Below are 13,811 nucleotides of genomic sequence, written 5' to 3'. Positions count from 1 at the left end.
TGAGGCCGGATTTTTGCGAAATGGTGTCTCATCACTACCTTTTTTATCATACACCGTGACACATACAATGATACAGTACCTCAGTATAGCACGACACTCAAATGTGCGCAGCCATCCTCTTGGACGCATCCAGTCCCACGCGCCAAGCGCCATTCATGTACACATATACACATCTTTCTTCATAAATCTACGCCGTTTGTTTCGTGTTCAGCTCTCTCTCGGTGGAAATACCATCTTGGCCATTTTGCTGATCGGCCCCCTTACAATCTACTCAGCATCCCGTCACTGCTCTCAATTGCTCGTATGTATGTCCGAGATTCCTCGTAGTCATTTTGCAATTGCACCGAGTGCGCCGACTTGTAGTCGAGATGAGTTCGGGGTCGCCCCCGATCACAAACGTGGTACTTATCCCGGTCCACGGCGAAGTTTAGGAGATTTAGTCACCTCGATTGTGTCCCTCGATCTGGGGTCGTGTCGCTGTCGCAAATATCACCCTGGAGCCAATTCGCAGGCAATATTGGCGTCAAGCCTGGAGAAGACTTCTCGACTTCTTCGTCGAGGTATCAATGCGGTTGATTGCCATGTGATATACAAGTTTTTCTATGCCGGTCCATTGACTATTCCATTGACGTCCACATGTCCATTTCTTCGCCGCTCCGTCGCCTTCTCTCACTAGGATCGTCTCTGACTGCAATTCCGGGTCCCACTGAGTGAGAGCTGCGATGTGCTGGGAAAACCTATATAGTTCCGTTAAGTCAGCCAGCCTCTCTTGCAAGCTTCATCCGGTTGTCACCATACCTTTGTCTTGCTCCAACCTAAGCGAAATGCAGCCTCGTGTGCGAATAGCTCTCCAAAACCCAGCATTAAACCATTGACAAAGGGAAGAATTAAGTTGATCGCTGCTCCGCGGAATATGCTCCAAATTGTTGGCGGTGAATACAGTATCATTGGTCGTCGGAGCCCTGTCGAAGGATTTGCATCTGATGAGGCAGGCGAGCTCTCGAGATTTGCGTCGTACGTCTCGCTATCCGAAGGAAAGGTGGTTTGCGACTCTGACAGGTCGTTTGCAGACATTGCGAAGCTGACGACCTGCGGCCGAGATTGTGTAAAGATGTTGAGTGAGCAGCAAGCTTTGAAGTTCTTCCACCCAATCGTGAAATCACATGCGACCCAGATGGATTATGCCGGACGTTTGCAGCTTCCTGCGCTGTTTGATGACAGAATGCGATTTGTGGGTGTCGAGATGCTTCGCAGACGCCTGGTCTCGAGGACGTGACCAACAATAGGCCATACGGAACCTGGACCGAAGAGGAGCCCAATTGATGGCATGCCATAGGATCGAGGCAGGTCTGCCGGCGTTCTGTGGGGCAACTCCGCCGAACGGTGACGTTACTCGCTTGGAGCAGACGAAGCTGTTGTGTGCCTGAAAACACATTCATCCACGGTGGGGCGTTCTACTCATCATTCCATGACCTTGACCAACACAACCATTTCCACAAAGCTTTAGCAAGTCAATTTTCTCCGCTGCTAGAACGCATGTTGCGCGTTCGCCCTGACTTCACTACTTTGCCAATCTGCACTTCTTCGCACACGCAACTCAAGCACATCACTTGTTGAAGTCACAACAACAACGCCTGACAATCGACCCGTCGGCAAGTGTTGAAAATGGACTCCGATCAGCAAGACATGATCGCTCAATTCAGCGCAATCACCGGCGTCAACCCTAGTCTGGTAAGCGTGCAATACTTGAGCTTCGAACAATGGATAAGCAGGCTGATCGCGTGATAGGCGACGACAGCATTGCAGGCAACTGGCTGGGACCTCGACCAGGCCGTATCCTTGTATTTCGAAGAGCGCGCTTCTAACCCACTGGGCGCTGCCGACGAAGAAGTTGCTGCAGCTGCTGAACAATCCAATCGACCTGCCGCTGGACCTGCCACATCGTCTACCGGCCGTAGACAACCTGCTGGGCGTCCGCAACAAATGTCCTTCAGTGATTTGCAACGTAGCGATCAGGATGATGACGACGAAGAAGAGAAGGGTCAGGACTTGTTCACAGGTGGTGAGAAGAGCGGGCTCGCTGTGCAGAACCCAGATCAGCCTCCCAACCATTTCCGCAACATCATGCAACAGGCACGCCAGAATCGTCCACGGCCACCAGCCCATGGTGCAGAGGATGAAGAGGAGGAGGAGGAAGAGGCCAGACCGAGCAATTTCACAGGTCGTGCACAGACATTGGGTGGCGACGATGCCCCCAGTCGCATCGTGAGCGATCCGTCCGCCAGCACAGCTGCAAGTTCGGCGCGCAATCTTCCTCGCGTCACACGAACGTTGCATTTATGGCAAGATGGTGTGAGTGTTGACGACGGTCCACTTTTCCGATTTGACGATCCAGCGAACGCCACTATCCTGCAAGATATAAATCAGGGTCGTGCGCCACGGACCCTACTCGACGTCCAGCCGGGACAAGAAGTGGACCTCAATCTCGATCCGCACAAGGGCGAAAATTACGTCGCGCCGAAGAAGCAGTTCAAGCCATTCAGCGGTCAAGGTCAACGCCTTGGTTCGCCTACCCCAGGTTTACCGTCCACAGCGGGCGCGACTACGACTCAACCATCGACTCAATCAACGTCAGTCGCACCATCGCAATCCACTACATCGAGCGCAGCACCGCAGATCGAAGTCGATTCGAGCCAGCCGACGCTACAAATGCAGATCCGTCTGGGAAGCGGGGCGCGTCTGTCTTCCCGATTTAATACGACTCATACCATCGGTGACATTTACGATTTTGTCGATCGAGCCTCGACTGAGTCGGTCTCTCGGCCATACGCTCTGCAGACAACGTTTCCCACAACGGAGTTCAATGATCGGGCTCGGGTCTTGGGGGATATCACTGACTTCAAGCGCGGAGGTGTCTTGGTGCAAAAATGGAAATAGATTATTCTCTAGTGAGCACCGAAATCATCCGGCCGAAGGATTTCTACGAGCACGATTAGCCACGGAATGTACTATTAACGATTGATCCCTGGTTCGCCGGTGCCGTGTAATTACAATTTGCAGTGAGTGTGACGATATCGGAGTACACAAACCGACGCCTGCCACGTGGGAACACTCTTGGATCCTTGGATCCTTGGAAGATAATCTCGGCAAATCAGTCCGACGTAGGACTTGACAGCAGTGATATTTGTGCCTGAGGCAAAGAGGCTAAGCATTGGAATACACATGTGAGCAACACTGGCGTCAATGTGAATGATTTCATCTGATCTGCATCCGCATTCTCACAATCATCAATCGAATCTGCAGTGCAAGAGGCCGTTTGGAAGTAACACAGGGACCATGAGTGCTTGACGATGCTATCTTCGCGTACTCCGAACTCATTGTCGCCATCAACGACTCCCGTAATGCTTGTGACCGCAGATTGCCGCCATTGATGACAGGCGGCGACCCCGTTGCTGACAGGGATCGGGGCTGTGTGAAACCTGCGGGACGTCGGCTCTGCATCTTTCCCAGCTCGTAAAAGCTGGGCTCCTAAAAGTCTAGAAGATGAGGAATGATCGTCGGAACATATGATGTCTTCAAGCCGGCCCGTGGCCGCCCACTATCACATCAGGTTGGCATTTATTCGCGCCATGACGGTAAGATCTTCTATCATCAACGCCGCAGCAAGCGCATGAGGTTTGTCGCGTGCATACGGCGTGCCCGCCAGCGCCCTCAGGTGGGCATATGCGTATCGTTTTCTTGTGACGGTCCTCTCATTATGGATCATGGTACCTTCAAGATAAGTAATGTCATCAGGGCAGCTCATGTCGACTGCAGTCGCAGGTGCTGTCCTCGAACCATCTGAACACAACTTGTGAACACAACTTGAACAATGTCGGATCATACCTTGCAAACTCAAGCTCCCAGGTCACTTCCTCAGTTGCCATGTTCGTCATTGCCCTCAGCCTTGACGAGGTTGGGTTCAAATCGTGGAAGTCCTATTCCGAGGTCATTGCTCACACAAAGTGACCCTCTCAATTCGGCCGGCGATCTGTTCGAGGACCTGTACGAACGAGATCCAGAAGTGTCAACGTCCCAATACGAATTGGTCACGTCTATTGAGCAGCGACCAATCGCGTCATGGCGGCCGAGGAAAAGGCGTCACAGCGCGAGTTTTTTCCATTCAGAGCAGAGCAACCAGCTAGTGTGCTCACAATGCCACGGCGATAAAGATCACAACGACGTCTGTACTTCCTGCTCGTCCCTTCCGACGACCAGCGACTCTCTCGCACCAGTGGCAGCTTCTCCAATACATGCACGAGAATTCAGCGAGGACAACCAGCTAGTCCTCTGTCAAGCTCCGACCAAAATTGTACATCGCGCACAGCTGGTTAGCAACCTGGTCGATATATACCTTGCTTATGACAAGCTAAGCAAATACCTTAATGCCGACCTTGCTAACCTGCCAGCTGTGGAATGCACCACTCCTACACTTCAAGCTGCGACAGACGCGATCTGTTTCGTTGGCATCGGCACCGCACATGGGGATGAGAGACTGATTGCTGAAGCTCGTGTTCGATTTGGTTGCGCTTTGCATCTTTTATCCATGGACCTCCGCGAGCGACCACAGAAATCCAGATTTCGTCAAACAGTAACAAGCATCGCTCTGCTTCGGATGTGTGAGCTCTTTGATAGCTTGTCATTCCAGAGAGCCGGCATACTCGCAAAAGGATGGAAGTGGCACCTGGAAGCTATGGAGCGCTACATGGAGGAATGCGGGCCTGAAGATCTACTTCAAAACGATTACGATTGGCTGCTGTTCCAGAATATTCGACACTACTCTTTCTATGCAGACGTCTTATATCAAAGATCCAGCATGTTTGCAGAGCCTCGTTGGCTCGCCATGACTACTGCGCAAGCAACTCGTGATCCTGGAATCGCGCTATACAATCTTCGCGCTCAATTGCCGGGTCTGACGGCAAAGGTCAGATCAGCTTGCCAGCTGTGGTCACGCTGTACAGAGGGCTCATCGCAAATGGTTCAAGACCTAGAAAGCTTGCGCACCGACTTTCGATGGCTCAGACATTCGTTGGCCAGCTGGATGGAAAATTCGGGCGAAGTCGTATCGTCCGGCCAAATGACCAACATGGACACAACCTTCAGAGGCAATCTTTCCACGTCACAAGCTTTGGAATTCCAGCTTCTGCGAGCATCCTTCCACTTCACGTCGGTGGGAAAAGCTGCGCAGACCACCACTTGCTGGATGTTGTGCATGGCAGTCAATGATTTACACACGAACATTCTCAACAGCCAGAAGATTTTGTCTCCAGAAGACAGCGTTGCTCTCGAGGAGATCAGCCGTGATTCCTATGTCTGTGCAACCAACCTAGCACGCTGCATCGACTGGTGCAGCCAGGAAGAAGTCACACAAATGTCGGTGGTTGGTGACTTTCACCTGCGTCTCATCGAGGCCTACTTCAAGAAAGCCGGGCACGTCAGGGAGGTCGAGTGGTGTGAAGCCATGAGAGAAGTCATGGCGTCGAGGGCGAAGCTTGATGCCAGATTTCATCATATGCAACTTTGTAAGAAACTTGTCGCCGACCAGAGTGGAATCCTTTTGAGGGCGTGGAGGGAGCAAACAATGGCTTCGAGCATTTAGTTATGCCCAACGGCGCTTGCACGCATGTACCCGCTTTATTCAATTAGATCGAACCAGCCATACCTTGTGCATTGTGAGTGACTACCTAGGTATGCTTTAGTGTGAATCGGCCATGGGCCAAGAGCTGCCCGGCGCTCAGTTCGGCCACACATGGGTCGACATCAATCCTTTGTCTCAAATGAATTCAAAACAATGGTCGAGGACAATCGATAAATACCACAATTTTATGGGCATTCAAATCAGGGAACATAGACATTGCACTTGGCGACCTGTTGCCAAATCCGTCCTCAATGGCTCCACAATCGACAGGGGCCATTTCTATCACACCGCCGGGGTATGCGAATGGTCACACGGCAGGTGGCAACATCACATCTCCTTGGCAAATGGGCCTGGTTAGGGACATAGAACAGCGGTAATCCACGCAGGAAGACACGTGCCGTTCCACATCCGATATATGCAAGGCAGGCAGAACTCGAGGCAAGTATCCTCGCTGCATTTCTTGCCTAAGAGTATGGCTTGTTCGATGAGATGGCCGAGCTAGATGTAATGACATGGCATACTTTAACAAATGGTCGCGAGGAGGGTGTAGTCATGGCGCTGTCCGAACAGTAAGAAGTGGGTTGTGGCCTGCACAACTAGTCGACTGAAACTGCCGCGTCATAAGAATTTCCAAAAGACGAAAAGTTCATGAATTCATATGACGATACAGATACCTGACTCCGCGCCTTCAACCTCCTCCACAACCTCCACCGCCTCCTCCGCAGCCTCCGCCTCCACCTCCGCCTCCACCGCTGTCTCCTCCCCCGCCTCCACTACCACATGAACCACCATTGCTGCAACCACCGCCGGTGCCACATCCGCCCCCAACCGGAGCCGATCCAACCATCTGAGCGTTACCACACATCCCAGCACAACAGTTTCCTGCGGCGCCGGCGTCGAGCGTCGCACAGCCAGGCGTGACGGGGTAGTAAGCTGGGTAGTATGGCAGGTAACCGATGGCGGGGATATACACAGGGTAGCCATATGCATCTGAGTAGTAATAGTCGGAACGCTTGGGTGGAGGCCGACCTTTCTTCCTGGCACGCTCACAAGCTCGCTGGTAGTGATATTCCAAGTTGTCCGTCTGCGCCTTGGAATAGAGGGAGTATGCGGGATCATCGCCGGTGGGACGGACGACGTTGTGGGTTGAAACGTGGACGCTCTTGCTGGGGTCCGCTTCTGACGATGCAAGATGGAGGCTTTCGTTGGCTTTGACAGCTCGATGATTGAAGAGCCTGGAGAGGCCATGTGTGTGGCTCTCCCGTACCGCCTCGCAGTACCAACAGGTGCATTCCGAATAGGGCTCATCAAACATTCTCTGATAAGCCGAACTCGTCCAGGCGAACTGATCGTTCAGTCTCGCTTCGGAGATTTTATCATCGTGATCGATCAATGTGCCATTTCCCTGCACCGTATAAGCCATGTATCTGGCTGGGGAAAGCTGGTGGGTGTGCCATGCCAGATCTACATCCAAGGTTGGAACCGCCATCTTGCCTTTGTTCCTCATGATGAGCATCATGAAGCGTTGGTATTTGACCACGATTCTCTTGGCGGTTGTTTTGACTGCCGGCGAGTGAAGCCAATCGATCTGGTGCATCTTCGAAATGAATGCGCCCTGCCGGACGACCGCACCCACCAAATCCAGAGCGAATGGGGAGCTGTTGTTCCAGTATCTAGACATCATCCGCCTGATAGCGACTTTCTCCAGCCGCCACATCGTTCGAACTCGACCTTCTTGGAATGAGGCCAGAACAGCCGCATCTGTGCAAGCTTTGTCGATGATGGTCCGAACGTCTTGAAGAGATTTCAATTGAACGTCAGGATCGAAAATGCGTCTTCTAACAAAGTTGTGTCTGCACACTGCGTTCGGCGCTTTCACAAAATGGAGTGTCGTCATGTCGTCGATGCCGTAGGTCCTCAACGGGATGCCATTGACCCCAAGCACAGTGCCAGCCATGGGTTTGTCTTGGAAGCGTAGCTCATGGACATCGTCCTTGAATTTGGCTACTTCGAGGCGTTCATGATCTATGGAAGTGTTACATTCCCGACATGCTGTCCAGAAATTCCTGTCGCAATAGCCATCACCGTTGGAGAGGGTGTGGTCGAGTGAAGATGCTACATCATGTGTTGACTTCACCTCACCAAATTGTAGATGCGACGAATGTGTCCAAGGCACGGAGATTTCGGCGCGACATTGGGGACATTTCAAGCTCTTCGACTCGCAACCAACCAATGGGTCCCAGTTCAGTCCGGTGTAGGCCTGGAAATAGAGCTCTGCCGCAGGGTCTGCCGCGAATTCGAACGTAGTAGGATTAATGGCGGAGGAGATTGTTTTCCAAGGCAAGCGAGTGTGCCAGAGAGCCATCTTATTGTGACGTAAGCAGTCCTCCAGGTAGTCTCGAGGATTCAGCATGTAAGAGTGCCAGACCATGAGGACGTCTAGCGGAGGCAGTGTTTCGGCCGCGATGCTGATCGAAGGAGCACCAAGTCTGTCGCTCAATCGTAGTCCGAGGTCATTCTGAACGCGCTCTGTCGTGCAAGCATCACTGAGCGGTCCCAGAATTTGATTCCACCACGTGCTGAAGCGATCGACCGCCCGGGTGACGAATATTGCCCAGCGCTTCTCGCCAATCTTGGCAAGCAGTTCTGCTTTGTCGCTGTCGGATATATCGGCACCAACGATGAACTCATTTGTGACTCCGAATAAACCGTCGCTGGAAGCGATGTTCTGACGAAGCCGGTAAAGGGATTCGAGGAACTTGAGATGAGCGATGCATTCGGCCTCGGTTGGAACTCCGCTGACCTTATGCGCATCAAGATCTAAGTGGGCAAAGCCGGCAGTCGGATCTGGTGGGTGTATGACATCTTCAGCATCGACCAGTGCGTCAGACTCGCGATACGAAGGCGGACGAGGTGGCGACCTCTTCAATTCATTTGAATCTGAGTCCCGGTATTTGGGAGGTGGCGAAAGGGGTGAAGTCGGAGGGGAAGGTGGTAGGGCTGATTCCGAACCAGGTTGGTCTGATATAATAGTGGACTGATTGTTCGCATTATGGGGATGCTGCGAACGTTTCTTGAGACGCGAACCTGCGGTGAAAAGGAGCATCATATTGAAATGACATGCGAAGAGCTAATCAACCAGGATGTAGGGCATGGACCGGTGGTTAATATATTAAATCCACACGGCACGAATCCTTCAGAGATTGTGGCCGTGCTATTGTACAAGTTCTGTTGTATCTTCTGAGCAGGACGGACAGGACCCTGCGTCTGAACACGTGCAGTGGAAGGACAACCGCCTGATGTGATCGCCGGCGTTTGTCCGGTCCCGGCAGGGATCTGTGGTCCCAGGTGTGCTTATATAGAACTGTCGACCTTCGGCTCGAATGTCACAAAGCTTGAACGACATGTACCAATGATTTTGGGGCGTGGTCGTTGTTTGATGAGTCCAATGCGGACCTTGGAAGATGTCACGGACCCGTCTTGCGGGCGATTAAGCGCCGCCTGCCTCTGTCACCAAAGTGTTAATGTCAAGTTGGCCCTGCTTGGATCGGCTGCTGGTGTGGGGGCGCAGATGGGCGGCCTTCCGCAGCCGCTGACAACGGCTTTCCAAGGTTGGGTCATGGCGGGGAGGCGCAGTCGGCCGCTTGAGAGAAGCCCTCGACAGAAGCTTTATGGCCCACAGCAGGTATGTACTGTATTGTAGAAGATATGTACATCGCATCCAATGATCGACCATTTCGCGTAGTCAGTCGTCATTCAATACTGTACAGCACGGGACTGTATCATGTCAACATTCTGCGTGCAGTGTGGCGATGCAAATTGCGGGTCAATTCATTTCGTAGTCGTCGTAAATACTGAGTGGTCACAAGGCTGCACCGCTCTGAATGATCCTACAGTGGCAGTATCGTCGTGTTCCTGATAACAGGTGCGTTTGCATGTGCGCATGTACTAGATCGCATGTACGAGGTGCCTCAAGCAATCGGCGAATGCCTGACTGCGACGAATGCCTGGCTGCGAGCCCGATGTCGCCGCTGCTCGCTGCGTGGTTCCGCCAAAACCTGTGATTTACTCGCTGTGACCACGCTGGTCGAACTCATTATTTTGATCCCGTCCCCTTGCCTCATAGCTGCTTGCCCATGAATTTGCGCTTCGTGAAACTGAGCCACCACTACGATCGTATGTCAGCACACATTCATCCTGTCACGCTTGAGTCAATCTGGAGGAAGACTGACTTTGCTGGGAGCTCCACTCTCGTCTGCATATACTCTGTTCAGCAACCGAGCGGCCAGCTCCTGCCTCATTTGCATGATGTACTGTCTCAGGACCTCTGCCTCATTGCGATTGCTCGGTGGCTCGAACATCTGGTTCAGCGGGAAGCCAGCATCGCCTGGAATGGCAAAGTTGGTGTCCAATGCCGAGTTCATGACAGCCTTTTCTGCATCCCTTCTGTTCGCGCCTGGCTTGATCTTACTTAAGGCTTCGCTCACGTATAGAATTCCATAGATCAGCACACGGTCTGCGGGACCTTTGATCTCGAAGTTGCGGAAGAAGGTGTTGGCGCGGAAGAGCGAGAGGACCTCGTCTAATGGATCATAACTCTCATTGCTAGGCTCGATCTCGAGCTCGGATACACCAGCAAGTGGTGGTAGCTGTTGCGCGGGGCCTCGAGTACGTGTTCGCAGAGGTAGAAGCGCGAAATTCCCGATCAATTGTTGATTAGGCTCGTCTAGGAAGACCGAGTGGTAGGCGGGCATGATATCGGTGGTGGTGGTGGTGGGGTGCTCGTTGGGTGTATTTGTCCACGCTTCCTGGGATTTACGACCAGGACGGAGGGAAAGTATTTGGGAAGCCTGGATAATGTTGATAGGCTTGTTGTATTGACTTATTGGTGGACACACAAATAGCCGTCGTGATGTTAGAGATCTGAAAAGTGCAAAGGCTGTCATTGACGCATGTCATGGATGGCTTGCCCGGAAGCTCCACTTCAGACTGTGTATGTCATGTGCCGAAGTTTCGCCGGGCGGACGACGCCATGCTTCGTGGTCTTGGATCGCAACCGAAATCGCGCTTTAGACGATATCATTCCTCTTCGCCCTATCACGACCAACAGCAGCACTCAACTCAAAGACAGATCAGTGATACAAGCCTGTACAAACCTACAATTCAGATCTGCCGCACACCGCCCAAAATCAACGTAACAGCAAGGCGGCAAGCAGAAGACAAGATGAAGCCCGTAGTTTCAGCGTTCAATGCATGGACATGGTGCGCGACCCTGCTGGTGTATCGAAGACCTTGAATACTAATCTCTGGATAGCATCGTCATCTCATTATTCGCCATTGTCATCCTGAGCATCATCGGTGGTCTTTTCATGAACAACCACCACAGCTTAATGGGTGGTGAGGAGGATCCCAAGGACGGAAAGAAGGTCGCAGTCACAGTCTTCGGAGCGGTCGGCATATACGGGGTAAACAAGTTCACATTCGAGTAGTGCTCTTGCGCGACGAGGGGCAAACTGGACAAAATGCTGACCAGATTCTTAAAGGTCTTCCTTCTATTCTGCGGATGCCAGGCATTCCTCCACAAACGAGCCAGCTCGCGCGGCGAGATTGCGTTACGGTAATTGGGATCAAGAGATTGTCTTTCGACGGGAAGTATTGCAGTCGGCCTCTGCGCAGGTTCCGACGGAAACAGGAGATATTTCAGCGGCACAGTGTATGAACAGACATGAGAGGTTTTGTATGCGGGCATATTACAGGCGTCCAGGCGTTAGCATCGGTCACAGCGGTCTAGAATCTGACTCTGTCAACTTGATTGAATTAACTCCCTCAGACTCAGAAGACGACGTTTTCCAGTGAGAAGGTTGAAATTAAATGTTTAAAGATAAGGACTATCAGAATGCTCGACAAAACGCTACATGAAGACCGAACACCCCCCGGGATCATGTCTCTAGCTAGTCAGGTTGAAACTTTTGACGTGTTGAATGGGAGAGACTGTCCCCCGAAATGATTTTGAACACCAAACACCGTTGCCCTCCAACGCCATGATCCCATTGCGTTGCCGTACAAATTCTTGAATCTAGTAGAGGATGCGCGTCCTGATTCTGCTGCCGAGATCCTCGAGATCTCCATGTAGGCGCTTGATTTGTGCCACATCGACATCGGAAACATCGGCCATCAAGTAGGCAATGTCACCGCGCGAATCAGTCATCTGCTTGTCGACGTTGTGGTCTCCCAAGATTTCGTTCACCTTTCGCAGCACACCAGGAATGTTCTTGTGAATGAAGATGATACGGGCGTGATTGGGCTGGTCGTGTGTGAGGGATCGCAAGGTGACTTCAGGCATGTTGACGGCAGCTGCAGTGGTGCCGAAGTTGACATAGTTGACGAGGGACTCCGCAACCTCCACACCAATCGCGGCTTGCGCCTCCTCTGTGGATCCACCGATATGAGGAGTGAGAATGAGGTTCTTCAGACTTTGGAACTCCGCTGCCCACTCGTTCAATTGGTTGTTGAAAGTTTCACCGTTGCTGCCAGGCTCGTTGGGATATACGTCAATAGCAGCTCCGGCGAGTTTGCCGCTCTTCATGGCCTCGATTAAAGCAGGGATGTCCACAACACTACCCCGAGCGGCGTTGAGCAGGTAAGATCCAGTTCGCATTTGTGCAAACTGCGCTGCGCCGATCATGTTCATGGTCTCCGGAAGCTCCGGCACATGGAGAGTGACGAAGTCAGCGTTCGCCAACAGCTCATCGAGCGACGAAACTTGAGTCGACGTGCCGAGACCCATGAGGTTAACGACATCGTAGTAAATCACCTTCATGCCCATCGCTTCGGCCAGGACCGAAAGCTGACTTCCTACGTGACCGTATCCGACGATTCCCAACGTCTTGCCTCGAACCTCCCAGCATCCTGCAGAGACCTTGTTCCAGACACCACGGTGCAGTTCGCTGCTTCGATCGCTGATCTGTCGCGCCAGGGCGATGATTTCACCAATCATCAGCTCTGCGACGGAACGGGAATTGCTGAAGGGAGAGTTGAAGACACAAATTCCTAGATCTGCGGCAGCCTTGAGATCGACCTGGTTGGTTCCAATGCAGAAACAACCAATAACAAACAGGTTCTTCGCCTCGCTAAGAACCTTGGATGTGAGCTGGGTCTTGGACCGGATTCCAATGACGTGTACATCGCGGATCTTCTCAATCAACTGATCTTCTGGAAGCGAGCTCTTGATCGCCTCGACCTGGTACCCTTGCTTCTTTAGGATTTCCTGGCCCGTGACGTTGACGTTCTCCAGTAGGAGCACTTTGATGTCTTGGGTGTTGAAGGGTGTTAATGGCTTGGCGGAAGAAGCCCTGTCATATATCGAGCCAGATCGGTGCGAGGAAGGGCTGTGATGGAAAGTCGCAGTAGGACTGCCAGCAAGCCCACCTCGATCTAAGGCGCTGAAAGAGCTTGTCACTGTTCGCGAAAGGTCGTTTGCGGCGCCGGAGCCGTTGCGGACAGGGATATCCTGGGCAGCAGAGGGCATGTTGGGCGATAACTGGAGTCGTAAGTTCTCGATGCTGGTCACCCTGTGTGAGTAGTTATCAGGCAAAGGTTGTAAATATGTGGGAATGAACAAGACAAAGAAGACCGAGAGGAACAATGATATTTTCAGATTGAGCTGTGATTCTTACGAAGTCAGGAAGATTCTATAGTAAATAGCGCCCGCTCAGCATGATTTATCATCGCATAGGATTGGACATAGCCAACACACAATGAGGCTAGTTTCCCAATCGACACCACCTGGGCTCCCGTGGACCAGAGTCATCCTCAAGATTGCTCATGTCACCGCAAAAAAATCTTGCAGTGCAAGCCCGATGTCGCCCCCCGCGCCAGGATGAGCGTTCGCTAATGTCGCCGACTGAGAAAATCCGAACCACGCTTCAGCGTGCATGACGTGATGTGGGGCCTCTCTCCAAGCCCTTTTGGAGTGTCTCTCTCTCCCCTGGGCTGCACTTTGTCTCATCATACCGTGTGCAATGTGTAACATGCCCCTTGCGAAGCGCGGCACTCGTGTTTATCGCCCTGAAAGAGCTGTGCATAATGTATACGCTCCATATACTGTATGTACAGCTGGGACTAATGGTCTCCA

General features: G+C 52.3%; 7 protein-coding genes across 7 annotated transcripts; 3 read left to right on the top strand and 4 right to left on the bottom strand.

The window, feature by feature from the left end:
* Positions 1-5: 5 nt before the first annotated feature.
* Positions 6-810, top strand: K489DRAFT_217912 (uncharacterized protein). The gene has a single exon (XM_033599706.1). The coding sequence runs from the start codon at positions 68-70 to the stop codon at positions 674-676; it is 609 nt and encodes a 202-aa protein (XP_033459871.1). The 5' UTR covers positions 6-67; the 3' UTR covers positions 677-810.
* A 103-nt stretch (positions 811-913) lies between these two features.
* K489DRAFT_370451 (SEP-domain-containing protein) lies at positions 914-2,937 on the top strand (the record flags this gene model as incomplete). Its single annotated transcript, XM_033603137.1, has 3 exons — positions 914-1,231; positions 1,681-1,731; positions 1,789-2,937. The coding sequence occupies 3 exons, from the start codon at positions 914-916 to the stop codon at positions 2,935-2,937; spliced, it is 1,518 nt and encodes a 505-aa protein (XP_033459870.1).
* A 1,949-nt stretch (positions 2,938-4,886) lies between these two features.
* On the bottom strand, positions 4,887-5,316 carry K489DRAFT_380209 (uncharacterized protein). Its single transcript, XM_033604833.1, has one exon. The coding sequence runs from the start codon at positions 5,278-5,280 to the stop codon at positions 5,020-5,022; it is 261 nt and encodes an 86-aa protein (XP_033459869.1). The 5' UTR covers positions 5,281-5,316; the 3' UTR covers positions 4,887-5,019.
* Positions 5,317-6,374: 1,058 nt separating this feature from the next.
* On the bottom strand, positions 6,375-8,585 carry K489DRAFT_303989 (uncharacterized protein; the record flags this gene model as incomplete). The annotated part of the gene is made up of 2 exons (XM_033600497.1): positions 6,375-7,808; positions 7,908-8,585. Coding segments are annotated over 2 exons (2,112 nt in total), but the record flags the coding sequence as incomplete, so codon positions are not given.
* A 1,212-nt stretch (positions 8,586-9,797) lies between these two features.
* K489DRAFT_319239 (ARP2/3 complex, 21 kDa p21-Arc subunit) lies at positions 9,798-10,431 on the bottom strand (the record flags this gene model as incomplete). Its single annotated transcript, XM_033601373.1, has 2 exons — positions 9,798-9,845; positions 9,910-10,431. 2 exons carry the CDS (start codon positions 10,429-10,431, stop codon positions 9,798-9,800), a joined length of 570 nt encoding a protein of 189 aa, XP_033459867.1.
* A 470-nt stretch (positions 10,432-10,901) lies between these two features.
* On the top strand, positions 10,902-11,414 carry K489DRAFT_356909 (uncharacterized protein; the record flags this gene model as incomplete). Its single annotated transcript, XM_033602547.1, has 3 exons — positions 10,902-10,939; positions 10,992-11,142; positions 11,221-11,414. 3 exons carry the CDS (start codon positions 10,902-10,904, stop codon positions 11,296-11,298), a joined length of 267 nt encoding a protein of 88 aa, XP_033459866.1. The 3' UTR covers positions 11,299-11,414.
* A 339-nt stretch (positions 11,415-11,753) lies between these two features.
* K489DRAFT_319441 (uncharacterized protein) lies at positions 11,754-13,205 on the bottom strand (the record flags this gene model as incomplete). The annotated part of the gene is made up of 1 exon (XM_033601388.1): positions 11,754-13,205. The coding sequence occupies one exon, from the start codon at positions 13,203-13,205 to the stop codon at positions 11,754-11,756; it is 1,452 nt and encodes a 483-aa protein (XP_033459865.1).
* Between the last annotated feature and the right edge of the window lie 606 nt (positions 13,206-13,811).

Source organism: Dissoconium aciculare, assembly GCF_010015565.1.
Source record: "Dissoconium aciculare CBS 342.82 unplaced genomic scaffold K489scaffold_6, whole genome shotgun sequence".
Taxonomy (NCBI): Eukaryota; Fungi; Ascomycota; class Dothideomycetes; order Mycosphaerellales; family Dissoconiaceae; genus Dissoconium; species Dissoconium aciculare.
Note: the sequence above shows the minus strand (reverse complement) of the source record. Positions and strands in the feature narration are given on the sequence as shown.

What these genes read in the sequence shown, in the direction of transcription:
- K489DRAFT_217912 (XM_033599706.1), top strand. Translation starts at nt 68, where the DNA reads ATGATACAGTACCTCAGTATAGCACGACACTCAAATGTGCGCAGCCAT.
- K489DRAFT_380209 (XM_033604833.1), bottom strand. Translation starts at nt 5,280, where the DNA reads ATGTTCGTGTGTAAATCATTGACTGCCATGCACAACATCCAGCAAGTG.